The sequence below is a fragment of the Eulemur rufifrons genome, chromosome 24 (assembly GCF_041146395.1).
Source record: "Eulemur rufifrons isolate Redbay chromosome 24, OSU_ERuf_1, whole genome shotgun sequence".
Classification (NCBI taxonomy): Eukaryota; Metazoa; Chordata; class Mammalia; order Primates; family Lemuridae; genus Eulemur; species Eulemur rufifrons.
In genome coordinates, this window is record NC_091006.1 from 15,318,080 (window position 1) to 15,345,801 (window position 27,722).

The 27,722-nt window shown below is 45.9% G+C and overlaps 3 protein-coding genes across 4 annotated transcripts in view; 1 reads left to right on the top strand and 2 right to left on the bottom strand.

Annotated features, from left to right (window-relative positions):
- The window catches only part of LOC138374230 (NACHT, LRR and PYD domains-containing protein 7-like), a 672,516-nt gene that overhangs the window by 97,490 nt on the left and 547,304 nt on the right, over positions 1-27,722 (top strand).
- On the bottom strand, positions 5,358-16,330 carry LOC138374840 (leukocyte immunoglobulin-like receptor subfamily A member 6). 2 transcript variants are annotated; one of them, XM_069458027.1, is made up of 8 exons: positions 16,297-16,330; positions 16,098-16,133; positions 15,629-15,913; positions 15,199-15,498; positions 14,676-14,972; positions 14,112-14,415; positions 7,853-7,902; positions 5,358-5,494 (listed from the first exon to the last, which is right to left on the bottom strand). In XM_069458027.1, the coding sequence occupies exons 1-8, from the start codon at positions 16,328-16,330 to the stop codon at positions 5,358-5,360; spliced, it is 1,443 nt and encodes a 480-aa protein (XP_069314128.1). The 2 variants fall into 2 exon arrangements, with proteins under 2 accessions (XP_069314128.1, XP_069314129.1); XM_069458028.1 differs by lacking the exon at positions 7,853-7,902 and having other exon boundaries at positions 14,113-14,415.
- LOC138374879 (leukocyte immunoglobulin-like receptor subfamily B member 3) overlaps positions 21,857-27,722 on the bottom strand; it is a 39,337-nt gene continuing 33,471 nt past the window's right edge. Inside the window, exon 16 of the mRNA XM_069458095.1 lies at positions 21,857-21,993. Coding sequence (XP_069314196.1) covers positions 21,857-21,993 — 137 coding nt within the window. The remainder of the gene's footprint in view (positions 21,994-27,722) is intronic.

The window sequence follows — 27,722 nt, forward strand, 5'->3', positions numbered from 1 at the left end:
AATTACTACAAGGTTATAGGCTTAAGACAACATAGATTGGTTATCTTAGAGTTCTGGCTGTCAGAGGTCCACAAGGCGTCTCTCTGGCCTGTCATCAGTTGTCATCAGGGCTGTGTTCCTTCTGGAGGCTCCAGGGAGAGTCTGTTCTCTCACCTCCTCAAGTGTCTGCAGGCCGCCTGCACTCCTTCACTCTCATCCCCTTCCATCCTCAAAGCCAGCAGTGATGTTATTCCAGCCTCTGCTTCCATCTTCCCTTCTCTGATGTCACCCTCCTGCCTCCCTCTTTCATGTATAAGGCCCTTTGGGATCACCTTGGGCCCACCTGGATAATCCAAGATATCTGCCCACCCCAAGATGCTTAACTTAACCACATCTGCAAAGTCCCTCTTGCCACATAAGGTACCATAATCACAGGTTCTGAAGACCAGGACGTGGACACCTTTGGGAGGTCATTACTCTGCCTACCACACGCCTTCACAAACTCCTTTAGCCAAATCTTGTATAAACCACTTCTGTTTGATGACGGAGAGCAGCTGGGCCTGGCCAGTTGCAAGTTTGGTTGGTCAGTCCACACCCAGTTCCTGACGGGAGCTCAAGTCACATGGTGACCCGCCCACTCAAGGCCAAGTGTTCAATCTCTACTGCAGCCCAGTAGCAAGCTAGAAACTGTGTCACAAATTGAGAACCATCTCTGCAGAAATGGCACAATGTGGCTTCAGAATCGTAGACAACTATGTGGTACATTCATCTAAAGCTTCCTGCCAAAGGCTCTGTATAGGATCCTCATCTGCTTCAGGTGCTTCGAACACCACCGCGTCTGCTGGGTCACAGGCTCAGGCTGTCTGCAGCTGCAGCTGTTGCAAAGATTACAAAGGGTGTGCACCTTTCATTCTAGGCCCTACTTAAAACGAACAGCCGTTCAGGGTACGTAATAAATAGGTTGAGGTGACATATCCAAGGAGGTATATGTTGTCTCCAAATTTTAGAAGAGGCCCATAGGTCTTGGACTTGTCTCTTATGAGTAAGAGGTCAGATGGAGTGACGTGTCTTGACCTTGGGAGGACCTACCTCAGCGTGCCTCAGGCAGCTGGACTCCTAGAGATTTTAGTCAGGCAGCAGAAACCTGAATTTTGAGGATGATTTACTTCCCATTCTCTGGAACACGTGGTCTCACAAACTGTCTGGAGTATTTGCTACTTCCTGTTGAACAGATCCAGTCAGTGCATCAATGATGTAAAGGACCCGTATGATGTTCTGTGCCGTGGAGAGGTGATCATGGTCCCTGCCGACCAGCTGACAGAGGGCTGCAGAGTCAGTATAGCCCTGAAGTTGGGCAGTGGACATGCATTGCTGACTCTGAGAGCCCTTGCAATCCACACGGAGAAGATACTCTTTTCCCAGATCAGTAGCTGCACACAAGTGCCAGGGGACCTGTGGATTTTCTCCAGTAACGAAGCCTCAACAGGAAATTGAGGCTCCTCAGCTGAAATTGAAATCTCCGTCTGATTTACAAGAATCCACTGCCATTCTCCACAGTCCATCTGTTTTCTGCACAGGTCAAATAGGGGAGTGGAACAAGCACGTGGAAGTCCTGACGGAGTCACCGATCCTTGCACTTTCTCCAGATGTGTGGGATTACTTTGGTTTCACTATTCTGTTAGGGAGAAGCATCTCCAGTGCCGTCCACCTGGCCTTCCCTTCCATCGTGTCTCTTATTCCATCAGTCAGAAATGGGTGGTAGAAAGATTGCACTTACAATAAACCGTGATAAAACTCCAACAGTAATCCGACCCCAAGATAACGTGGATGTGTGCCTCAGTATTCTAAATGGTTTAATTGGATTTCTCATGCAGCCCTTACCAAAGCCCTTTGTGGGAAATACAGTTAACTATTTGTTGAGTGAGATGAGACAGAGAGTTGTGCCTTTATCATGTTTAGGATGTTGGAAAAGGCTTCCTCTTAGTTCAAATTGTCTCTGCGATCAGACTGTGAGAAGACACAAACATGTTAAAATCCCAGATGTGTGTGTCTGGGGAGGGACAGGTGCTTCACAGGGAGAAACCATGTTTTCAGAGGCTGGAGGATTTGGCTCAGATCTGATCATCAGCAACATGAACACCAGGCAGAGATGCTGGTGTCTCATTTGAAGGAAAATAGAGACTCATCAAAGGATTGTGTTCAGTGAAGGGTCGTTTACTGATAATGTTGCAGTTTGAGAATAATGAACTTCAGCAGGGAGTGAGGACCCAGAGTAGGGACCAGGAGGGAGGTTGATGTGACAAGACATCTCCAGTCTCCAGCTGACCCTGGATGGTGGTGATGGACCAGGAGACCTGGGTAAGGAGGGCTCAGGGGCAGAGCTGTTCGGGTTTGTGCACTGTATGAAGCAGAAGCGAGTGAGGAACTGAGGGCTGCTCCACTCTCTGCCTTGGTTCACTGGAGGAGTCAACGGGGTCGTCACAGGACAGATGACCCCAGGAGGAGAAGGAGGCTGGGACGTGTTTGTTAGAAAGTTAACTGACTGGCAGAGGAAGCACAGCCTCCCTCCTCACCTAAGTATGTGGTTCTGTTTCTCCCAAGGACTTCCTCCCTCTGACTTCCTCATTCCTATGAGTAGCGGCACCTTCTCTTCATCCCTCTCATTTAAAACCCTGAGTCATTTCTGCTCCCTCTCCCTCTTCTGCCCCTGCCCATAGTTCTTCATCTGACTGTGGATTCTGTTTTCATGCTTTGGGAAAAAGGCATTTATTGGAGAAAATTCACAGATTCCGATGTAAGTTATGGGGGTAACATCTACTTCTTGTCAACCTTGAGCAGACAGCATCTTCCTTTCTATTTTCCTTATTGTGGGAAAGTGATAATGACCCCAACTGTCACTACTGTGTGAGGATGACCAGTGTCTGCACATAGACAGGTTTCAACCTGTTGTAGTTGCAACAGACATGTGGTCAAAGAGCTCTTATGGTAGGGATGGCAAATTGTAAGTCCCTAAAACTTTCTTCAGGCCAACAAGGGACTTCTGGGGCAATATTACATCCTTGTTTGAATAGCAGTTGACCACAGGAAAGGATGCAGGAGTGCTGGTGCTTCTTCTTGGATTCTTCACTAAGCCAAAGTGAAGGTAAAATCGAAGGTAAAATTTCATCAGTGGGTTAATGCCTAATCTCTGTGGCATTTAGGGCATCTTTGTCCTGGTCGCAGTCCTACCTCCAATGAAAATCCTGTGTCATGGTACAACTTCTCAAAGTAAAAAGAATCTATAGGGAATTACATCTTTTCCCCTCGCATTTCTTTTTATTGAGGTAAAATTCATATAACAGAAAATTGACCAATAAAGTACAGAATTCAGTGGCATTTAGTCCATTCACAACGTTGTGCAGCCCCCACCTCTCTCCAGTTCTAAGACGCTTCATCACCGCAGAGAAAAACCACCATTCTGGACTACATGGGATTAATTCCTTCCCTTATTTTTTGGGTTTATCTTACACATGCCTGTTTAAAAAAATATTTCCCTTTTTTGACTCTATATAGTGGGTTAGCCCTGAATGACATCTTTTATATTCTTCTTTCATTTGGCACTGTCATGTCTGAAGATTGATATACCTTGCTCTTTGAAGATGTAGACTGTACACTTTTACTGCCATATAATACATCATGGTGGACAAAAACCACATATTTGTCTTTTAAAACAGATTCACCTTTGAGTGTTATGGCTGTCATCTAGTATCAGTGCCGCTCCTATCACTGTTCTTGCCAATGCAACCTCGTGCATGAGCACACATCTTCCTCTAGGCTGTGCACTACGTGATCATAGTTGAGTATCTGTTCCTTTTAACTAGATACTTCCAATATACTCCACAAACTGATTGAAGTAATTTACAACCCTACCACTAGGATACTGGATTTCTAAGTGAGCCTTATACTTTCCCACATGTGATGTTGCCATTTTTGTGTCTCCTGCCTGTCAGGGGAACATGCTAGGATTACAGTGTCACAGTGTCATTGAAAGTGTGTGGTATCACTGTTGCAGGAACCATCATCACCTCTCAAATGGGAGGAAACACAGGTGTGGACGTGGGAGGTGTAAGTGAGATGTGCTGTGGATGGTTCAGATTCATTTGTGAAGACAATTCCATTCATCGCTTCCCATTGTGCATTCAGGGATGTCCTCTGGGCACCTTGAATTTGGCCATGAAAATATTCACACCCCAGAGACTGGAAAAGGCCACAAGTAAGAGCATTTAAAAAATGTCTTTTTTAACAAGCATCACATGTACTCACCAGAAAATTGGTTTCCCTGATCATCAGCTAAATGCACATTTGGGAATGATACCAATCGGATATCAGACTGAAGTGGGGGGTGGGGGTAGGGGATGGGTGTGTGCTACATGATGAGTGCAATGTGCACTGTCTGGGGAATGGACACGCCTGGAGCTCTGACTTGGGGGGATAGGTGGTACATGGGCAACGTATGTAACCTGAACTTTTGTACCCCCATAATAAGCTGAAATAAAAATAAATAAATAAAAAAATAAAAAATGTCTTTTTTACAATCAACATACCACTGAGTTGTCACACCAAAGCCGGTGTCATGATTCCAAGTGATAATATTTTAGGAGAAAGTAGGTAGACAGCATCTGATAAAGAGGGAAGGGTTGGCAGGGTGTCAGGGCATCATTTTTGTGACATTTTTCTGGTTGGACTCTGATCTTCTCCCATTTATTCAGTTGTGGGAACAGGTTGGACCTCTGACTGAAGAGATGGAGGCTGAACAGAGTGCATCAGGGAATGTGGAAATTAGACATAAAGAAAACTGTGTTTACATGACAGTGGACCAGAGCATGAAGGGGTACAGAGGTGCGGGCCCAAAGCTCCCATGTGAAATGTAGCTTCATATCTGAAGGTTGGAAAAGGAGGGTATTCAGTTAAGGAAAGTCAATACCTGAATAGAGGAAATGTATCACAGTTTAATGGTCCTCCACAGATTGCCCCAGCCGTGTGTGGGGATCCTGCCCCCTCTGATTTCAAGATAGTTCTTTTTTAAGCACCAAAGGGGGCAAGAGAAGCTTCATCTTTCTCTGTTGCATCCCTTTTAAAGAAAGTATTTGTTCTGTAAAATTTGAATTAGGTCAACAGGCTGCAATTAAGGACCAGAAAGGCAACAAGTTTCCTTAAGGTCACAGGTTCCCCAACACACACGGTGTCCCTGCACTTGGACAGTGAGTCCCACCTCCGGAAATGACCAGCAGACAGTCTGGACAGCACATGGCCTAGATTCTCTTCCAGAGCCTCCTGGGATCATCATATTTACTTCCAAGTATCGACCACACTGGATGGTGCGTTGTTGTCTCTGGAGTTTACCTTTGGGCTTCATCCTGGTGTCTTCTCTGGCTGTGCCAGTCCTGAAACAGCAGAATCCCGAGGGCCACCAGGATCAAGCCAGCCACGCCCAAGCGGACGAGATTCTCCACTGTGTAATCCCGGGGGTGTCGGGCTGGGAATTGTGGACAAAGAGATCAGAGAGGCCAGAGCAGACCAAAGTCACACAGGATCCCTGGAGGTTCCCCCAGGACACCGTCCTCCCCTGAACAAGGCCTGACCCTGTGAGCCCAGCCCATGACTGAGAGGGTCTCCTCACTCTCCGCTCGTGGGGTCAGACTTGTTTTGTTAGGGGCTGATGGTCTCAGGTGCTCCTGAGAATGAAAACGGAGGGGAAGGGGGAGGGGATAAAAAGACTGGAGCCCAGCCTCTCCCCTGGGCTCTGCCTTCTATATTCCTTCACGTCACACGATGTGACTTTTATGCAGTTTCTCAATAAACCCTTTCTTTTCTGTAGCAGAGTCACTCTCGCCTCCTTATTGAATTGTTTCAGCCTTCCTGTGCTCTTTGGATCCAAACTTTGCTTCTCAGTCATTTTGGGAGAGTTTTGCTAGACCCTAAGTGCTCAGGACCAGCAAGGAAAATGGTCCCCAGTACAGAAATAACTGAGCCCTTGTGTGCTCTCTGTTCTGTCTGGGAGATAGGACCACATAAGCTAATTACCCTGGACATTTCCACTTATCCGTGACTGAGGACCCAGGCACCGTGGATGCAGGGTTGGACCTCAGGGGCTCCTGAATGTGAGGAACTCAAAGGGGTGAACGTCTGGAGCTGCCTCCCCTTCACCCCACCTGAGACCAGTCACCTGGGGACTCATCCTCCCCTGATCTCTTGTTAATTAATACTTCATATAGTTGGGAACAGCTGAAATGTGATACATACACACAGACCCACACATACACAAATATATATTTTCTAAGGAGTGGTATAATCACAGGCACATCAAACAATATGTCTGCTTTTATGAAGAATTAATCTAGGTGGGAAGGTCAATAACAATGATGTTAAAACATATTATGTCAAAAATATCAAGCATATGTATGAATATATCTAAATATCTGTAGATGTACACACATATTCCCATGTAATTTATATAATTATACATAGATATGTAAAAAGCAAAACTTTCCAAATTTACTTAATATGTAGTTACATATTAATGTGTAATTTAGAAGGAAAGACCTGAAATTTATATTTTCTTGTGATTTATATAAATTTTATCAGTATATTAGAAGAAATCAACAGAACAATAATTGGAAGACAGAAATTCTGTTGTCAGCTAATATGTTTTTTTTGTTTTTTTTTTTTTTTTTGTTGAGACAGAGTCTCACTTTGTTGCCCAGGCTAGAGTGAGTGCCGTGGCGTCAGCTTAGCTCACAGCAACCTCAAACTCCTGGGCTTAAGCGATCCTCCTGCCTCAGCCTCCCGAGTAGCTGGGACTACAGGCATGAGCCACCATGCCCGGCTAATTTTTTCTATATAGAGTTTTAGGTGTCCATATAATGTCTTTCTATTTTTAGTAGAGACGGGGTCTCGCTCAGGCTGGTCTCGAACTCCTGACCTTGAGCAATCCACCCGCCTCGGCCTCCCAGAGTGCTAGGATTACAGGCGTGAGCCACTGCGCCCGGCCTCAGCTAATATGGAATAAAGGCAATATACTTGAACCAATAGGTTTGTGAAACATACCTATCTCTTATTTTAAAAATGTAAAGGAATGAATGACCTTTCTTATAAATTATTAAAGTAGTTTAACAATTCTTTGAACGTGAGTGAATGTACAATATTCTTATATGTACATTATATGTATATTCTTATATTGTACATATATGTATGTACATATATACTATATGTACATTATATGTATATTCTTATTCATTCATATGCCTCCATTTTAAATCTTCAGGATAGAAAGGCTTTATTAATAAGAAGCTATTTTCCAAATCAAATGTCTAAATTAAATCAAGTCCCAATGAAAATGAGCGTAGAATTATTTATCTTTCAATCATATATCCATATCATTTAATTTAAAATTATAAATTTATATATTCAATTATTACTTTAAAAGTTTCAGAAAAAGAAATCTACTTTATGGCTCAGTAGCACTATTTCAAAAAATGTACCATAAAAATAATATGATGCTCTAAATTACTATATATTTACGTATTTATTACAGCATTATTTGTAATGAGAAACTTCCAGATGTTTTAATGTCCAAATAAACAGAAGGTTTATTGTAAAAATAAAAGAATACATGGTTCTGTGTGGAAACTCCAGGTATATATTAATATTAATACTATTTTTTAAAATTAATAAAAAGTATTTTTAGATAAAGAAAAAACTTTCAGAAAAAGACAGGGGAGAGTGATGAGATGGCTGATTAGAGACATTGGTTGCCAGATTGTCTCAAATAGAGGAAGAAGTTTCAGGTGAGAAAGGAGAGCCCAGGTGAAATACTAAGGGAAAAAGCCAGAACCTGCCCTTACTGGAGGTCCCGTGGGAAGAAGTGGTGGAGCTGAAGAAGGAGGAGCAACATTTTGACAGAGACCAACTCCCGAGGGATTTGGAGCCTGGCAGAAAGGGTAGGCGGGAGTGATGACTTTTCCTCCCTTCACACCTGTGGCAGATTGCCAGCTCCCGATCTGTGGGACAGCCCTTCTGTCCTGACAAATGCAGATGCTGCTGCCACTAGTGAACTGAGAATTTCTTGGGGACATAGCACTGGGCAGCAGGCCCATGTAAGGTCGCTTCCCCTCACCACGGACCCAGGCTGAAATGACAGGTGCCATATTGCTTGCACGCACGCCAGGTGCCTCTATCCAGCCAGGGAAGTCATAGCCCCTGTTACTGGATCCCGCACAAAGATTCTCCAATCGCTGCTCGAACTGTGACAACCACAAAGGAATAGGCGGACACAGGAAAGCAGCGGTGTTCCTGGAGTTCTGACCCAGGACACACACTCCTGCACCAGTGTGCCCTTGGCTTGTGATATGATATTGTCTGTGCTTTCCCCAGTGGAGACACTCTCCATAATTAGGGGCCTTCACCACCTTCCTTCCTGCCCACTCCTGCCACAAAGGAAGCAATGGCTGAAAAGCTGTTCCTGCTCAGGACTGGTGAGTGTTCCACAGGGGACCATTAAGCCAGGGCCCCTGGGAGCAGCCACCCTGCCTCTGACAGATCACCCGTCACACCAGGCTTCCATGGAGCTTAGGGCTCATTCCTTCCTCCTAAAAAGGAGCAGCAAGCACCCATAAGGGAGGGTGTGGCTATGAGTCCTCTCCCCAAGCTGCAAGCTGCCTGTCTCTTCTACAAGGAGCCTGCCGTCCCCAGAGGCAAGTCCCTGGCACAACCACATCTGCCCCTGGAGCATTTCAGCCACAGCCCACAACCAGTCTGCTTTCCCTACAAACAGCGGGTTGAGCCACCTCTGCCATCTCTGCTGCAGCTGGGTCAGCGCGGGAGCTGCAATCTGGGTGCTTTTGTATACCAGAAGGACAGAGACCACAGTCATTGCCAAAAGAGGAAGGTGTTAGTTCCTTCTGTGTCCCACAGCTCCCTGCCGCTGCTAATCTCAAGAAGGCCCTGCTGTCACAGGCTCACAGTGCATCCATCCTTCTCTTGCCTGAGTGTTCTGGGGCAGGAGAGCACCCCAACCCTCACCATCACAACCAGCTCCTGGATCCAGGCAGGCTTGAGAGCAAGTTTGCCAGCTCAACCTTCGTCTGCTGCTCCCAGGACTCAGGCACACCATCCAGGAACCTGGGGACTGGAGATTACCCAGTCTGGTCCCCCACGAGTGGCATGTGAACAGTCTCCCAGGGGTGTGAGGTTCAACCAACCCAGTATGCCAGCAACACCACAGTGGGTATCTAGCCACATACGTCAAAGGATAGGGTAACTCTCCCTTCCTACACTGAGCAGCCAGACCCTGGCAGAAGACACTCGAACCACAATGGTATCTGTTTGGAGCTGAGGGAAGAGGTTTTAGATGAGAAAGAACCAGGAGAAAAACTCTGGCAATATGAAAGAGCAGGCTGTTTCAGCACCCCCAGCGGATCACACTACCTCTCCAGCAATGGACTCCAACCAAAAAGCAATGTTTGAAATGTCGGTTATGGAATTCAAAATACAGACCACAAATAAGGTCAGTGGGATCAGTGAGAAAGAGGAAAAACAGCACAAAGATGCAACAACAACAAAAATTCAGGGCAGAAATGAACAACTTACTAAAGAGATACATAGTTAAAAAATAACAGAATTTCTGGAAATAAAAGAATCATTTAGGGAATTCAAAATACAGTGGAAAGTTTTAACAATAGACTAGATGAAGCAGAAGAAAGAATTTCAGAACTTGAGAAAAGCCTTTTGAATTAACCTAGTTAGTCAACAATGAAGACAGAATCAAGAAGAATGAACAAAGTTTGTGAGAATCATGGGACCATGTTAGATGACCAAACATAACAATTATAGGTATCCTTAAGGGAGAAGAAACCAAAGTGAAAGTCCTGGAAAACCTGTTTGAGAGAATAAAGGAGGAAAAATTCCTGGGTCTAGCTAGAAATTTGGACATCTGGATACAGAAAGGTCATTGAACTCTTGGAAGATTCATTACTAATAGGACATCTCCAAGGGACATAGTCATCAGACTGGTCAAAGTCAAGGTGAAAATCCTACAAGCTGCAAGATGAAAGCATCAAGCTAAATATTAAAAATAATTGATCTCATGGACACAGAGAATAGAATGATGGTTACCAGGAAATGGGCATGGTAGTGCGGATGGAGGAATAAAGTTAGTCTGCTTAAGGAGTGGAAAAACATACTGAGATAGTTAAAATGCAACAATATTTGACATCACAGCAAAGTGACTATAATCAACAGTATGTTCGGGTCTACCTTAAAATAACTAAAAAGGTGGAATCGGAATGTCCTAAATACAAAGAAATGATAAATGCTTGAGGTAATGGATACCATAATTACTGATTTCATTGATTCATGTTGTGTCCCTGTATCAAAACATCACATGTACCCTATAAAATATACAACTATCACGTACCCATAATAATTAGAAATAAAAGTTAAAGGGCATCCAAGTTAGGAAAGAGGAGGTCAAACTGTCTCTTTTTGTGGATGATATGGTATTATGTCTAAAAATCAAAAGACTCCTGCAAAACACTCCTGGAATTGACAGATAAATTCAGTAAAGTTTTACATTACAAAATTAGTGTACACAAATAAGTAGCCTTACAATACACTAATAACATTCAAGCCAAGAGTCAAAGCAAAACATCAATATCATTTACAATAGATGCAAAAAATTAATATCAAAAAACACTTAACCAAAGAGGTGAAAGATCTCTACAAGGATAACTACCAAATACTAATGAAAGAAATCATAGATGACACACACAAAGAAAGTAAAAATATTCCACACTCATGAATTGGAAGAATCAATAGTGTTAAAATGTCCATACTGCCCAAATTGATTATTTACAGATTCAATGCAATTCCCATCAAAATACCAACGCCCTTTTTCACAGAACTAGAGAAAAACAATCCTAAGTTAATATGGAATCATAAAATAGAGCCTGAATGTCCTAGGCAATGCTAATCCCAAGAACAAATCTGGAGACATCACATTATCTGACTTAAAATTATACTCCAGGACTATAGAAACCAAAACAGCAGAATACTGGTATAATGGTAGACACAAAGATCACTGGAAAAGTATAGAGAACCTAGAAATAAAACCATATATCTACAACCAGCAGACATTTGAACAAAGCAGACAAAAACATACACTGGGGAAAGGATGAGCTATTCAATAATTGGTTTGGAAAAATTGGATAGCCACATGCAGACAAATGAAACTGGATCCCTATCTCTCACCACATACAAACATTAACTCAAGCTGGATTGAAGACTTGAATGGAAGACCTAAACCATAAAACTTCTAGGAGAAAATGCAGCAAAAACTCTTCTGGACACTGGCCTGGGCAAAGAGTTTACAATTAAGGCACCAAAGCAAATACAGCAACAACAGACATAAATAAATGTGGCTCAATTAAACTAAAAAAGTTTCTGCACTGCAAAGGAAATAATTGACAGAGTAAATGGACAACCTACAGAATGGGAGACAATATTCTCAAAGTATAAATCCAACAAAGGGCTAATATCCAGAATCTACAAAGAACTCAAAGAAATCAGAAAGAAAAAAACGAACAACCCCATCAAAAAGTAGGCATAATGCAATGCATGAACAGATTTTTTTCAAAAGAAGGTATACATATGGCCCACAAACATAAGAACAAACACTCAGCATCACTAGTCATCAGGAAAATGTAAATTAAAACCACCATGTGATATCATATCACGCCTGCCAGAATGGTCATTATTAAGCCAAAAACCAATAGATGGCATGGATGTGCTGAAAAGGGAACACTCCTACACTGTTGATGGGAATGTAAATTAGTACAAACTCTATGGAAAGCAGCGTGGAGATTCTTCAAAGAACTGGAAATAGACCTACCATTCTATCCAGCAATCCCACTACTGGGTATTCACCCAAAGGAAAAGAAGTCATTATGTCAAAAAGAAACGTGCACTTGAATGTTTATCACAGCCCAGTTCACAATTGCAAAGAAATGTAAGCATCCTAAGTGCCCATCAATTGATAAGTGGATAAAGAAAATATGGTATATAAGCCACGGAATACTTCTCATTCATGAAAAGGAATAAAATAATGTCTTTGGCAGCAACTTGGTTAGATATGGAGACCACTATCCTAAGTGAAGTGTCTCAGGAATGGAAAAACAAGCACCACATGTTCTCACTTATAAGCTAAACAATGGGTATATATGATCATAAAGTGGTTTAATGGACACAGGATAAAAAATTACTTGTTGGGTACAGTGTATGCTATTCTGGTGGTGGGTACACTAACAGGCCTGACTTCAGCATTATACATTTCTACCATGTAATTAAAAACACTTGTATCATGTAAATCTATTGAAATTAAAATAAAATATAATAAAATAAATTTCATAAAAACAGGGAGCAACATGAGACGAGTGTGCACAGAAAATGAGGAGTAGAAATGAGTTACACACAAGACGTGCTGCACAGTGATTCCCTAGCTTGCCCCAGTGCGCAGGTGCAGGTCCCTCCTTAGTCTCAGGGGCGCACTGAACACAGAGGCCACCAGGGGCACACAGGAGGGGCCGTGCCCAGCGGTACCCACAGCCTGGGGAGCCTCTCTCTGAGGGAGCGTGTCTGGTGTGGGCCCCACCCTCACCACAGTGAGATCCCACCCAGACCTGAGAGGCTGCTGTTCTGAGAGGGATCAGAGACCCCGAATGTGGGGGTGAGGGGCTCCATCCTCGGGGTCTTTTGGGAATTAGAAATAGGGGTACCAAGTTGTCTTCTAACAGACCCAGCCTGTCCTCCTTCTCCATCTGCCCCAGCATCTTCCCTGTCTCCAAGTCAGGCCTGGACACCAAACCCCGCAGACCCGCCCCGTTCTCCTCCTTCTGCTCACCGCACACCCTCCCAGACAGGGGAGGGGCCTGGGTGTCATGCAGAGCTGTGTGGGTGTGGACTTAGTAGAAAATATAAAAGATCTTGTGTGATACATGAGGGACAGGAGATTCTAAACCATTGGAGTTTTATAAATCTTTGCTGCTATCATAGTATTGTGGCTTCCTCATATTAAGATGAAATTCCAACACTAATGCACAAAAATCACATGCTCCTGCCCCTGTCTTCCTCGGTTTTTAAACCCTGACAAGTCTGTTACTGGGAGGAGTAGGACAGGCCCAGAGAGGGCTGGAGACGGGAGCAGGTCTAGGATGAGCCGCATCCCAGATGCCCAGGGGGTCAGAAAGGATGGGTCTTTGGAGGTCACTCCCGGACAACTCCCCCTTATTCAGAGGGGAACCCAGGGCAGGAGGGGAAAAGGCTGTCTCAGAAGTTCTTCCTCCCAAGGAGAGGCTGAGCCAATGCAGACCCCACTCCCTTCTCAGGGTCCCTCCCACTGGACTCCTAGACTAAGCACCTGCCTTGTTCCCTCCCCTGGGCCTGGCTCCCTGGTGAGTTGAGATGGCTCCTGGGTGTCCTGCTCAAGGAGGGGGGACAGACCCGGCCCCTCCACCCATCAGCTCTGGTCCCTCCTTCCCGCCTGGACCTCAGACACCTCCCTCCCCTCTGAACACCACAGAGGTCACAGCTGCCCCATCCCCAGGGCCCCAGAAGCCACGTGGACCCCACCCTTAATGTCCACCCTGCTCCCTGCTCCTCTTGGGAGCAGACCCCTCCCTCAATATTGGCAAAAGGATTGAGATGAGTCTTGAAGACTCTCTGGGATCAGGGTAAATGATTCCATCACCCACTGGGTCAGGACCTGGGGGTGAGGGGATGGGACACCCAGGGGTTCTGATTCTGAGAAGGAGACATCAGGAGGTGGGTGGGTGGGGGCATCTGTCCTCTACCCTCAGTCTCCTCATGTTTCTTCTGAGGTTCACCCACATGTCATTCCACCCTCTCTGCTCTGCACCCTGACTGAGACTTCGGGGGGGGTGCTCAGGGGTGGGAGGTCCTGTCTATTTCCACCTCATGGCTGGACCCTCCCCTGGGGCCCATCCCCTTCCCCCCTTCATTCCTTGTTGTCCCAGAGCTCTCCTGGGGCAGGGCCCTGAGCTGACCCTTTGAGTTCAGAGAGGATGGGGTCACGGTCCTCACCTGACACCACGAGTTCCAGGGGGTCACTGGGCAGTGACAACAGGTAGGGGGAGGTGCTGAGTGAGCCGTAGCACCTGTAGGTCCCCCCGTGGGCTGAAGTCACAGAACTCATGAAGAATTCAGCCTGGAACCCTTGAGCTGTGTACTTTGATCGGAGACGCAGGGGGGCATCGGCTGTCCCCTCCTTGGTCAGAAGGAACGTGTCCATCAGGCTTCGTGACTGACACAGCAGGGTCATGTTCTTTCCTGAGGCCACCATGGGGCCCAGCTGCACCGAGAGGGAGGGTCTGTCAAGGAGCTGTCCTAGAGAGAGGAAGGAGGGGTGGGGGCAGCCCCCACCTCATTCTGAGCTGAGACCTCCCAAGGGCCTCACTCTGAAGACCCTCAGTGTCTCTGCCTGTCTCTGTGATCTCTGAATCTCCCCATCCCCCACCACCCCTGTCTCTCTGTCCTTGTTGGTCCCTGAGACCCCCACCCCTCATCTGGCCGTCAGCCCCTGGGGGCTCCTTGGGCAGGGCCTGTGCAGAGTCTGGGTCCCTCCCTGACCCTGCTGGGCTCCTCACCTGTGATCAGGATGTCCAGGGGGTCACTGGGAGCCGACCACTCGGAGGAGAGGTTGTGTCCACTGTAGCATCTGTACCGGCCCCCGTGGGAGCCGTTCACAGGGCCCAGGGGGAATTCGGCCTGAGACAGCCCAGCCTGGGGCTGCCGGCCAGGGCGCTGGAGGAGGACACCTCCCCTCTCCTGGGACAGAGCGAATCTGTCATAGCCGACATCAGAGTGACACTGGAGGGTCAGGTTCTGTCCAGGGGCCAGGACAGGGCCCTGCGGGGTGAGCAGGGAGGGCTTCCTAGACACACCTGGGGAGAAGGACACGCCATGGGCTGCAGGGGCTGGTCCCTCCAACACCTCCCATGTCCTGTCCTGGTCCTGCAGGTCCCACTGTCTCTCTCACTCTGGGTCTGTGGCCCTGGGAACCTTTGTTTCCTCACCACCCCTCCAACCTCAGGCTCCCTTGGAAGCAAGGCTCACAGTGACAGTTTTGGGGTCTAAAAAAGTGAACAAGGTAGGATGAAATCTCTTTACCTGAGACCAGTAGCTCCAGGGGGTCACTGGGTTCCGACCACACCTGTGGGGAGTTCCTGTAATAGCCATAGCATGTGAACATCCACCTGTGGCTGGGGGTCACGGGGCCCATAGGGAACAGGGCCTGGTACTGCCCATAGGAGATTCGCTGTGAGTCCCGGGTCCAAGAGAGCTTGTGTCCTTCCTCAATGAGAATGAACATGCCAAGTACAACCTGTGAGACACACTGGAGGGTCACGTTCCCTCCTGGGGTCACAACAGGGCTCGGCAGGGCTGAGAGGGTGGGTTTGCCGTAGGATCCTAGGAGAGAAGGAGGCAGCTGTGTTCAATGGGGCTCACACCTCCCACATCACCCCCCAGGGCTGGGCTGTGAGAGGGAGACACCCCTGAGGGCAGATCCTGGGGCTGGGACCCCTGAGGGTCCCCTCACCTGTCACCACCAGCACCAGGGGGTCACTGGGCTCTGACCATCCAGCAGGGCTGTAACAGTAACAGCGATACTGCCCAATGTAGTGGTCTGTCATGGATGAGATGTTGAACTTGGCCTTGTTCCCAGGCTCCAGTGGTTTCTGTGTGTCCCAGGGCCCTGATATTCCATCTTTCTCCAGATGATACTCCTTGGCATACAGGCTCCCCTGACACCAGATGGTAGCAGGGCTTCCCCAGGTGATCACAGAGTCTGGCTCAGCCCAGAGGGTGGGTTTGGGGAGGATCCCTGGAAGGAAATCAGAGGCTGGGTCCCAAGACATCCCCACCCCTCAGATCCCAGCTCTCAGCCCAGGACCTTCCAGACGTCCCCATCCCTCAGCCCAGAACTGCTGTTCCCCATCCCCAGCTGCCCAGGGGTGTCCCCTTGTCCCGAGTGAGGGGACACCTGGGACAGCTGGGGACAGACTCACCTGCCTGCACGCTGGTCCTGGGGTCCAGACTCAGCCCTGGAAGAGAGTTCCCTTTGAAAGATTTATTCCCTGAAGGCTGAGCACGTCCTGTCCTTCCCAGGAGCCTCCTGAGCCCCTGGGGTCTCCTGCTAGAGCAGGGCGTGGCTGTGGGGTGGGGTCCCTCCCAGACCAGGTCTCCCCTCCCCTCTTCCCATCTCACCGAGGCAGAGCAGGACCATGAGGGTGGGGGTCATGGGGTCTCCTCCCAGTGGCCCCGGTTGTGCAGATGGATGAGACCACGGCTCCCGCAGGACAGAGAGGCACACAGGGTGTGGCCACTTGGAGGCTGGGTCCTTCTCGTCATGAGGTTGTCATATCAGCAGCCCCACAGGAAGAGGAACTTTCTAAGAGCCCAGCTCTGGTTTCCCCAGGGCTGGAGTGTGCACCGGCCTCTCTGGAGACATTTCAGACAGAAATGGGGTCTCCCCTGATCCGCTGTCTCTCTGGTCTTAACTCCTTCCTGCCCAAGTATCAGCACATATTTATAGGGTTTGCCATGTGCCTGACCATGGAAATGCAGCAATGACCCAATAGAAGGAAAGTTTGAGTTTGCAGAGACTAAAGCAGATACCCAGTGTGGTAGCTTCCTGTTGCTGCTCTAACAAATTACTACAAGGTTACAGGCTTAAGACAACATAGATTGGTTATCTTAGAGTTCTGGCTGTCAGAGGTCCACAAGGCGTCTCTCTGGCCTGTCATCAGTTGTCATCAGGGCTGTGTTCCTTCTGGAGGCTCCAGGGAGAGTCTGTTCTCTTACCTCCTCAAGCGTCTGCAGGCCGCCTGCACTCCTTCACTCTCATCCCCTTCCATCCTCAAAGCCAGCAGTGATGTTATTCCAGCCTCTGCTTCCATCTTCTCTTCTCTGAAATCACCCTCCTGCCTCCCTCTTTCATGTATAAGGCCCCTTGGGATCACATTGGGCCCACCTGGATAATCTAAGATATCTCCCCACCCCAAGATGCTTAACTTAATCACATCTGCAAAGTCCCTCTTGCCACGTAAGGTACCGTTCACAGGTTCTGAGAACCAGGACGTGGACACCTTTGGGAGGTCATTACTCTGCCTACCACATGCCTTCACAAACTCCATTAGCCAAATCTCGTATAAACCACTTCTGTTTGATGACGGAGAGCAGCTGGGCCTGGCCGGGTGCAAATTTGTTTGGTCAGTCCACACCCAGTTCCTGACGGGAGCTCAAGTCACATGGTGACCCGCCCACTCAAGGCCAAGTGTTCAGTCTCTACTGCAGCCCAGTAGCAAGCTAGAAGCTGTGTCACAAATTGAGAACCATCTCTGCAGAAACGGCCCAGTGTGGCTTCAGAATCGTAGACAACTGTGTGGTACATTCATCTAAAGCTTCCTGCCAAAGGCTCTGTATAGGATCCTCATCTGCTTCAGGTGCTTCGAACACCACTGCGTCTGCTGGGTCACAGACTCAGGCTGTCTGCAGCTGCAGCTGTTGCAAAGATTACAAAGGGTGTGCACCTTTCATTCTGGGCCTCACTCAAAGCCAGCAGCTGATCAAGGTACATAATAAATAGGTTGAGGTGACATATCCAAGGAGGTATATGTTGTCTCCAAATTTTAGAAGAGGCCCATAGGTCTTGGACTTGTCTCTTATGAGTAAGAGGTCAGATGGAGTGACGTGTCTTCACCTTGGGAGGACCTACCTCAGCGTGCCTCAGGCAGCTGGACTCCTAGAGATTTTAGTCAGGCAGCAGAAACCTGAATTTTGAGGATATTTTACTTCCCATTCTCTGGAACACGTGGTCTCACAAACTGTCTGGAGTATTTGCTACTTCCTGTTGAACAGATCCAATCAGTGCATCAATGATGTAAAGGACCCGTATGATGTTCTGTGCCGTGGAGAGGTGATCAAGGTCCCTGCCGACCAGCTGACAGAGGGCTGCAGAGTCAGTATAGCCCTGAAGTTGGGCAGTGGACATGCATTGCTGACTCTGAGAGCCCTTGCAATCCACACGGAGAAGATACTCTTTCTCAGATCAGTAGCTGCACACAAGTGCCAGGGGACCTGTGGATTTTCTCCAGTAACGAAGCCTCAACAGGAAATTGGGGCTCCTCAGCTAAAATTGAAATCCCCGTCTGATTTACAAGAATCCACTGCCATTCTCCACAGTCCATCTGTTATCTGCACAGGTCAATAAGGGAGTGGAAAAAGCATGTGAAAATCCTGACGGAGTCACTGTCCTGGCACTTTCTCCAGATATGTGGGATTACTTTGGTTTCACTATTCTGTTAGGGAGAAACATCTCCAGTGCCGTCCACCTGGCCTTCCCTTCCATCGTGTCTCTTATTCCATCAGTCAGAAATGGGTGGTAGAAAGATTGCACTTATAATAAACAGTGATAAAACTCCAACAGTAATCCTACCCCAGATAACGTGGATGTGCGCCTCAGTATTCTAAATGGTTTAATTGGATTTCTAATGCAGCCCTTACCAAAGCCCTTTGTGGGAAATAGAGTTAACTGTTTGTTGAGTGAGATGAGACAGAGAGTTGTGCCTTTATCATGTTTAGGATGTTGGAAAAGGCTTTCTCTTAGTTCAAATTGTCTCCGGGATCAGACTGTGAGAAGACACAAACATGTTAAAATCCCAGATGTGTGTGTCTGGGGAGGGACAGGTGCTTCACAGGGAGAAGCCGTGTTTTCTGAGGCTGGAGAATTTAGCTCAGATCTGATCATCAGCAACATGAACATCAGGCAGAGATGCTGGTGTCTCATTTGAAGGAAAATAGAGACTCATCAAAGGATTGTGTTCAGTGAAGGGTCGTTGACTGATAATGTTGCAATTTGAGAATAATGAACTTCAGCAGGGAGTGAGGACCCAGAGTAGGGGACCAGGAGGGAGGCTGATGTGACAAGACATCTCCAGTGTCCAACTGACCCTGGATGGTGGTGACGGACCAGGAGACCTGGGTAAGGAGGGCTCAGGGGCAGAGCTGTTCGGGCTTGTTCATTGTGTGAAGCAGAAGCGAGTGAGGAACTGAGGGCTGCTCCACTCTCTGCCTTGGTTCACTGGAGAGTCAACGGGGTCGTCACAGGACAGATGACCCCAGGAGGAGAAGGAGGCTGGGACGTGTTTGTTAGAAAGTTAACTGACTGGCAGAGGAAGCACAGCCTCCCTCCTCACCTAAGTATGTGGTTCTGTTTCTCCCAAGCACTTCCTCCCCCTGACTTCCTCATTCCTATGAGTAGCGGCACCTTCTCTTCATCCCTCTCATTTAAAACCCTGAGTCATTTCTGCTCCCTCTCCCTCTTCTGCCCCTGCCCATAGTTCTTCATCTGACTGTGGATTCTGTTTTCATGCTTTGGGAAAAGGGCATTTATTGGAGAAAATTCACAGATTCCGATGTAAGTTATGGGGGTAACATCTACTTCTTGTCAACCTTGAGCAGACAGCATCTTCCTTTCTATTTTCCTTATTGTGGGAAAGTGATAATGACCCCAACTGTCACTACTGTGTGAGGATGACCAGTGTCTGCACATGGACAGGTTTCAACCTGTTGTAGCTGCAACAGACATGTGGTCAGAGAGCTCTTATGGTAGGGATGGCAAATTGTAAGTCCCTAAAACTTTCTTCAGGCCAACAAGGGACTTCTGGGGCAATATTACATCCTTGTTTGAATAGCAGTTGACCACAGGAAAGGATGCAGGAGCGCTGGTGCTTCTTCTTGGATTCTTCACTAAGCGAAAGTGTAGGTAAAATCGAAGGTAAAATTTCATCAGTGGGTTAATGCCTAATCTCTGTGGCATTTAGGGCATCTTTGTCCTGGTCGCAGTCCTACCTCCAATGAAAATCCTGAGTCATGGTGCAACTTCTCAAAGTAAAAGGAATCTATAGGGAATTACATCTTTTCCCCTCACATTTCTTTTTATTGAGATAAAATTCATATAACAGAAAATTGAACCATGAAGTACAGAATTCAGTGGCATTTAGTCCATTCACAACACTGTGCAGCCCCCACCTCTATCCAGTTCTAAGATGCTTCTTCAGCCCAAAGAAAAACCACCATTCTGGACTACATGGGATTAATTCCTTCCCTTATTTATTGGGTTTATCTTAGGTATGCCTGTCTAAAAAAATACTTCCCTTTTTGACCCTATGTAGGGGGTTAGCCCTGAATGACATCTTTTATCTTTTTCTTTCATGTGTTCACTGTCATGTCTGAGGATTGATATACCTTGCTCTTTGAAGATGTAGATTGTACAGTTTTACTGCCATATAATACACCATGGTGGATAAAAACCACATATTTGTCTTTTAAAACAGATTCACCTTTGAGTGTTATGGCTGTCATGTAGTATCAGTGCTGCTCCTATCACTGTTCTTGCCAATGCAACCTCGTGCATGAGGACACATCTTCCTCTAGGCTGTGCACTACGTGATCATAGTTGAGTATCTGTTCCTTTTAACTAGATACTTCCAATATACTCCACAAACTGATTGAAGTAATTTACAACCCTACCACTAAGATACTGGATTTTTAAGTGAGCCTTATACTTTCCCACATGTGATGTTGCCATTTTTGTGTCTCCTGCCTCTCGGGGGAACATGCAAGGATTACAATGCCACAATGTCATTGAAAGTGTGTGGTATCACTGGTGCAGGACCCATCATCACCTCTCAAATGGGAGGAAACACAGGTGTGGACGTGGGAGCTGTAAGTGAGATGTGCTGCGGATGGTTCAGATTCATTTGTGAAGACAATTCCATTCATCGCTTCCCATTGTGCATTCAGGGATGTCCTATAGGCACCTTGTCTTTGACCATGAAAATATTCACACCCCTGAGACTGGAAAAGGCCACAAGTAAGAGCATTTAAAAAATGTCTGTTTCAGAATCAACATACCACTGAGTTGTCACACGAAAGCCGGTGTCATGATTCCAAGTGATAATATTTTAGGAGAAAGTAGGTAGACAGCATCTGATAAAGAGGGAAGGGTTGGCAGGGTGTCAGGGCATCATTTTTGTGACATTTTTCTGGTTGGAATGTGATCTTCTCCCACTTATTCAGTTGTGGGAACAGGTTGGACCTCTTACTGAAGAGATGGAGGTTAAACAGAGTGCATCAGGGAATGTGGAAATTAGACATAAAGAAAACTGTGTTTACAGGACAGTGGACCAGAGCATGAAGGGGTACAGAGGTGCGGGCCCAAAGCTGCCGTATGAAATGTAGCTTCATGTCTGAAGGTTGGAAAAGGAGGGTATTCAGTTAAGGAAAGTCAATACCTGAATAGAGGAAATGTATCACAGTTTAATGGTCCTCCACAGATCGCCCCAGCCGTGTGTGGGGATCCTGCCCCCTCTGATTTCAAGACAGTTCTTTTTAAGCACCACAGGGGGCAAGAGAAGCTTCATCTTTCTCTGTTGCATCCCTTTTAAAGAAAGTATTTGTTCTGTAGAACTTGAATTAGGTCAACAGGCTGCAATTAAGGACCAGGAAGGCAACAAGTTTCCTTAGGGCTACAGGTTCCCCACCATGCACGGTGTCCCTGCACTTGGACAGTGATTCCCACCTCTGGAAATGACCAGCAGACAGAACATGCCCTAGTTTCTCTTCCAGAGCCTCCTGGGATCATCAGAATTACTTCCAAGGATCGACCACTCTGGATGGTGCACTGTGGCCTCTGGAGTTTACCTCTGGAGTTTGCCTCTGGAGTTTGCCTCTGGAGTTTACCTCTGGAGTTTGCCTCTGGAGTTTACCTCTGGGCTGCACCTTGGGGGCTTCTCTGGCTGTGCCAATCCTGAAACAGCAGAATCCCGAGGGCCACCAGGATCAAGCCAGCCACGCCCAAGCGGACGAGCTTCCCCACCGTGTAATCCTGGGGGTGTGGGGCTGGGGAGTGAAGACAGAAGGCTTTTTCATAACATTTTCATTAGCTGACAAACATTTAACCAAGAGCTTAATATTTATTATTCATTGTATTAGATAAAATAAACTGGCCAAACCTACTACAGCTGGTCATTGAGAAAAACATGTTAAAATCCATAGCTAATTAAACCGAAAGGTCAGAGCAGACCAAAGTCACCTGCAATCCCTGGAGGTTCCCCCAGGACACCGTCCTCCCCTGGACAGGGCCTGACCCTGAGTGCCCAGCCCATGACTGAGGGGGTCTCCTCACTCACCACTCGTGGGGTCTGACTTGCTTGTTGCTGGGCTCGTGGTCTCAGGTGCTCCTGAGGATGAAAACAGACAGGAAGGGGCGGGGGATGAAGAGACCTGAGCCCAGCCTCTCTCCTGGGCTCTGCCTTCTATATTTCTTCATGTCTTATGATGTGACTTTCATGCAGTTTCTCAATAAACCCTTTCTCTGCTGTAGCAGAGTCACCCTCACCTCCTTGTCGAATTGTTTCAGCCTTCCTGTGCTCTTTGGATCCAAACTTTGCTTCTCAGTCATTTTGGGAGAGTTTTGCTGGACCCTAAGTGCTCAGCACCAGCAAGGAAAATGGTCCCCAATACAGAAATAACTGAGCCCTAGTGTGCTCTCTGTTCTGTCTGGGAGATAGGACCACATAAGCTAATTACCCTGGACATTTCCACTTATCCGTGACTGAGGACCCAGGCACCGTGGATGCAGGGTTGGACCTCAGGGGCTCCTGAATGTGAGGAACACAAAAGGGTGAACATCTGGGGCTGCCTCCCCTTCACCCCACCTCAGCCAGGTCACCTGGGTACTCATCCTCCCCTTAATCTCTTGGTAATTAATATTTCATATAGTTGGGAACAGCTGGAATGTGATACACACACACACAGACCCACACATACACATATACAAATATATATTTTCTAAGGGGTGGTGTTATCACGGGCTCATCAAAGAAGATTTCTGCTTTTATGAAGAATTAGTCTAGGTGGGAAGGTCAATAACAATGATGTTAAAACATATTATGTCAAAAATATCGAGCATATGTATGAATATATCTAAATATGTTTAGATGTACACATATATTCACATGTAATTTATATAATTATACATAGACATGTAAAAAGCAAACTTTCCAAATTTATTTAACATGTAGTTATGTATTAATATGCAATTTAGAGGAAAGACATGAAATTTATGTTTTCTTGTGGCATATATAAATTTTATCAGTATATTAGAAGAGATTAACAGAAAGTAATTGGAAGGGAGGAATCTATTGTCAGCTGATACTGAATAAAGTGAATAGACTTGAACCAATAGCTTTCTCATACATACCTATCTCGTGTTTTAAAAATGTAAAGGAGTGAAAGACCTTTCTTATAAATTATTAAAGTAGTTTAACAATTCTTTGAATGTGAGTGAATGTACAAAATTCTTATAAATAAAATTTCAAAAACACTAAAGTTCCTTCCTATGCCTCAATTTTAAATTGTTAGGATAGAAAGATTTATTTAAAAGAAACTATTTTCCAAATCAAATGTATAAATTAAATTAAGTCCCAATGAAAATGGGAGGAGAATTACTTACTTTTCAATCATACATCCACATCATTTAAATTTAAATTATAAATTTATATATTTAATCATTACTTTAAAAGTTTCAGAAGAAGACAGGGGAGAGTGACGAGATGGCTGATTAGAGACATTGGTTGCCAGATTGTCCCAAATAGGGGAAGAAGTTTCAGGTGAGAAAGGACAGCCCAGGTGAAATACTAAGGGAAAGAGCCAGAATCTGCCCTTACTAGAGGTCCCGTGGGAAGAAGTGGTGGAGCTGAAGAAGGAGGAGCAACATTTTGGCAGAGACCAACTCCCCAGGGATTTGGAGCCTGGCAGAAAAGGTAGGCGGGAGTGATGACTTTTCCCCCCCCTCACACCTGTGGCAGATTGCCAGCTCCTCATCTGTGGGACAGCCCTTCTGTCCTGACAAATGCAGATGCTGCTGACACTAGTGAACTGAGAATTTCTTGGGGACATAGCACTGGGCAGCAGGCCCATGTAAGGTCGCTTCCCCTCACCACGGACCCAGGCTGAAATGGCAGGTGCCATATTGCCTGCACGCACGCCAGGTGCCTCTATCCAGCCAGGGAAGTCATAGCCCCTCAGCCTCCCTGATACTGGATCCGACACAAAGATTCTCCAATCGCTGTTGGAACTGTGACAACCACAAAGGAATAGGCAGACACAGGAAAGCAGCGGTGTTCCTGGAGTTCTGACCTGTGACACACACTCCTGCACCAGTGTGCCCTTGGCTTGTGATGTGATATTGTCTATGCTTTCCCCAGTGGAGACACTCTCCATAATTTGGGGCCTTCCCCGCCTTCCTTTGTGCCCCACCCCTGCCACAAAGGAAGCAATGGCTGAAATGCTGTTCCTGCTCAGGACTGGTGAGTGTTCCACAGGGGACCATTAAGCCAGGGCCCCTGGGAGCAGCTACCCTGCCTCTGACAGACCACCCGTCACACCAGGCTTCCATGGAGCTTAGGGCTCTCTCCCTTCTCCTAAAAAGGAGCAGCAAGCAGGTTTGTGTGCCACTAAGACAAAAGCTACCACCACCTCCTATAAAGGAAAGTTTGGCTATGAGTCCTCTCCCCAAGCTGCAAGCTGCCTGTCTCTTCTGCAAGGAGTCTGTCATCCCCAGAGGCAAGTCCCTGGCGCAACAACATTCGCCCCCCTGGAGCATTTCAGCCACAGCCCACAACCAGTCTGCTTTCTCTACAAACAGCGGGTTGAGCCACCTCTGCCATCTCTGCTGCAGCTGGGTCAGCGCGGGAGCTGCAATCTGGGTGCTTTTGTATACCAGAAGGACAGAGACCACAGTCATTGCCAAAAGAGGAAGGTGTTAGTGGCTTGTGTGTCCCACAGCTCCCTGCCGCTGCTAATCTCAAGAAGGCCCGGCTGTCACAGGCTCACAGTGCATCCATCCTTCTCTTGCCTGAGTGTTCTGGGGCAGGAGAGCACCCCACCCCTCACCATCACAACCAGCTCCTGGACCCAGGGAGGCTTGAGAGCAAGTTTGCCAGCTCAACCTTGGTCTGCTGCTCCCAGGACTCAGGCACACCATCCAGGAACCTGGGACTGGGGATTACCCAGTCTGGTCCCCCATGAGTGGCATGTGAACAGTCTCCCAGGGGTGTGAGGTTCAACCAACCCAGTATGCCAGCAACACCACAGTGGGTATCTAGCCACATCCGTCAAAGGATAGGGTAACTCTCCCTTCCTACACTGAGCAGCAAGACCCTGGCAAAAGACACTCGAACCACAATGGTATCTGTTTGGAGCTGAGGGAAGAGGTTTTAGATGAGAAAGAACCAGGAGAAAAACTCTGGCAATATGAAAGAGCAGGCTGTTTCAGCATCCCCAGCGGATCACACTACCTCTCCAGTAATGGACTCCAACCAAAAAGCAATGTTTGAAGTGTTGGTTATGGAACTCAAAATGTGGACCACAAATTAGGTCAGTGGGATCAGTGAGAAAGATGAAAACCAACACAAAGAAGCAACAACAACAAAAATTCAGGAGAGAAATGAAAAATATACTAAAGAGATACATAGTTTAAAAATAACAGAATTTCTGGAAATTAAAGAGTCATTTAGGGAATTCAAAATACAATGGAGAGTTTTAACAACAGACTAGATGAAACAGAAGAAAGAATTTCAGAACTTGAGAAAAGCCTTTTGAATTAACCTAGTTAGTCAGCAATGAAGACTAAAGAATCAAGAAGAACGAGCAAAGTCTGTGAGAGTTATGGGGTCATGTTAGATGACCAAAAATAAGAATTATATTTATCCTTGCATATCATTCAGCTTTCTTACAATCCATGTTTGAAATTTATCCTTAAGGGAGAAGAAAGAAAAGCAAAAATCCTGGAAAAGCTACCTGAGAGACTAATGGAGGAAAACTTCCTGGGTCTAGCTGGAGTTTGGACACCCGGATACAGAAAGGTCATTGAACTCTTGGAAGATTCATTACTAATAGGACATCTCCAAGGCACATGGTCATCAGACTGGTCAAAGTCAAAGTGAAGGAGAAAATCCTACAAGCTGCAAGATGAAAACATAAAGCTAAATATTGAAAATAATGTATCTCATGGATACAGAGAGTAGAATGATGGTTACCAGAAGACGGACATGGTAGGGGGATGGAGGAATAAAGTTAGTCTGCTTACGGGGTGGAAAAGCATAGTGAAATAGTTAGAATGAACAATACTTGATATCACAGCAAAGTGACTATATTCAACAATATGTTAGGGTCTACTTAAGAATAACTAAAAGAGTGGAAATGGAATGTTATATATAAAAAGAAATGATGAATGCCTGAGGCAATGGATGCCCTAATTACCCAGATTTCATGATTCATATTGTATGCCTGTATCAAAACATCACATATACCCTATTAAAATATACAACTATTATGTACCTGTAATAATTAAAAATAAAACTTAAAGGGAATCCAAAATAGGAAAGAAGAGGTCAAACTATCTCTCTTTGTGAATGATATGGTATTATATCTAAAAATCAAAAGGCTCCTCCAGAACACTCCCGGAAGTGACAGATAAATTCAGTAAAGTTTTACATTACAAAATTAATGTACACAAATCAGTAGCTTTACAATACACTAATAACATTCAAGCCAAGAATCAAATCAAAAAATCAATATCTTTTACAATAGCTGCAAAAAAAAAAAAATACCTAGAAAACACTTAACCAAGGAGATGAAAGATCTCTACAAGGAGAGCTACCAAACACTAATGAAAGAAATCATAGATGACACACACACAAAGGAAAAAATTCCATACTCCTGGATTGCAAGAATCAATATTGTTAAAATGTCCATACTGCCCAAAGTGATTATTTACAGATTCAATGCAATTCCCATCAAAATACCAACACCCTTTTTCACAGAACTAGAGAAAAACAATCCTAAATTAATATGGAATCATAAAATAGAGCCTGAATATCCAAGGTAATGCTAACGACCAAGAACAAATCTGGAGGCATCACATGATCTGACTTCAAATTATACTACAGGGGTATAGAAACCAAAAAAGCCTACTTCTGGTATCATGGTAGACACAAAGGTCACTGCAACAGTATAGAGAACCTAGAAATAAAACCATATGTCAACAACCAACAGGTATTTGAACAAGGCAGACAAAAACATACACTGGGGAAAGGACAACCTAGTCAATGATTGGTTTGGGAAAATTGGATAGCCACATGCAGAAAAATGAAACTGGATCCCTATCTCTCACCACATACAAACATTAACTCAATCTGGATTGAAGACTTGAACGGAAGACCTAAACCATAAAACTTCTAGGAGAAAATGTAGCAAAAACTCTTCTGGACACTAGCCTGGGCAAAGAATTTATGATTAAGCAACCAAAGCAAATACAGCAACAACAAGCATAAGTAAACGAGGCTTAATTAAACTAAAAATGTTTCTGCACATCAAAGGAAATAATCGACAGAGTAAATGGACAACCTACAGAATGGGAGACAATATTCTCAAAGTATAAATCCAACAAAGGGCTAATATCCAGAATCTACAAAGAACTCAAAGAAATCAGAAAGAAAAAACAAGTAACCCCATCAAAAAGTAGGCACAATGCAATGCATGAACAGATTTTTTTCAAAAGAAGG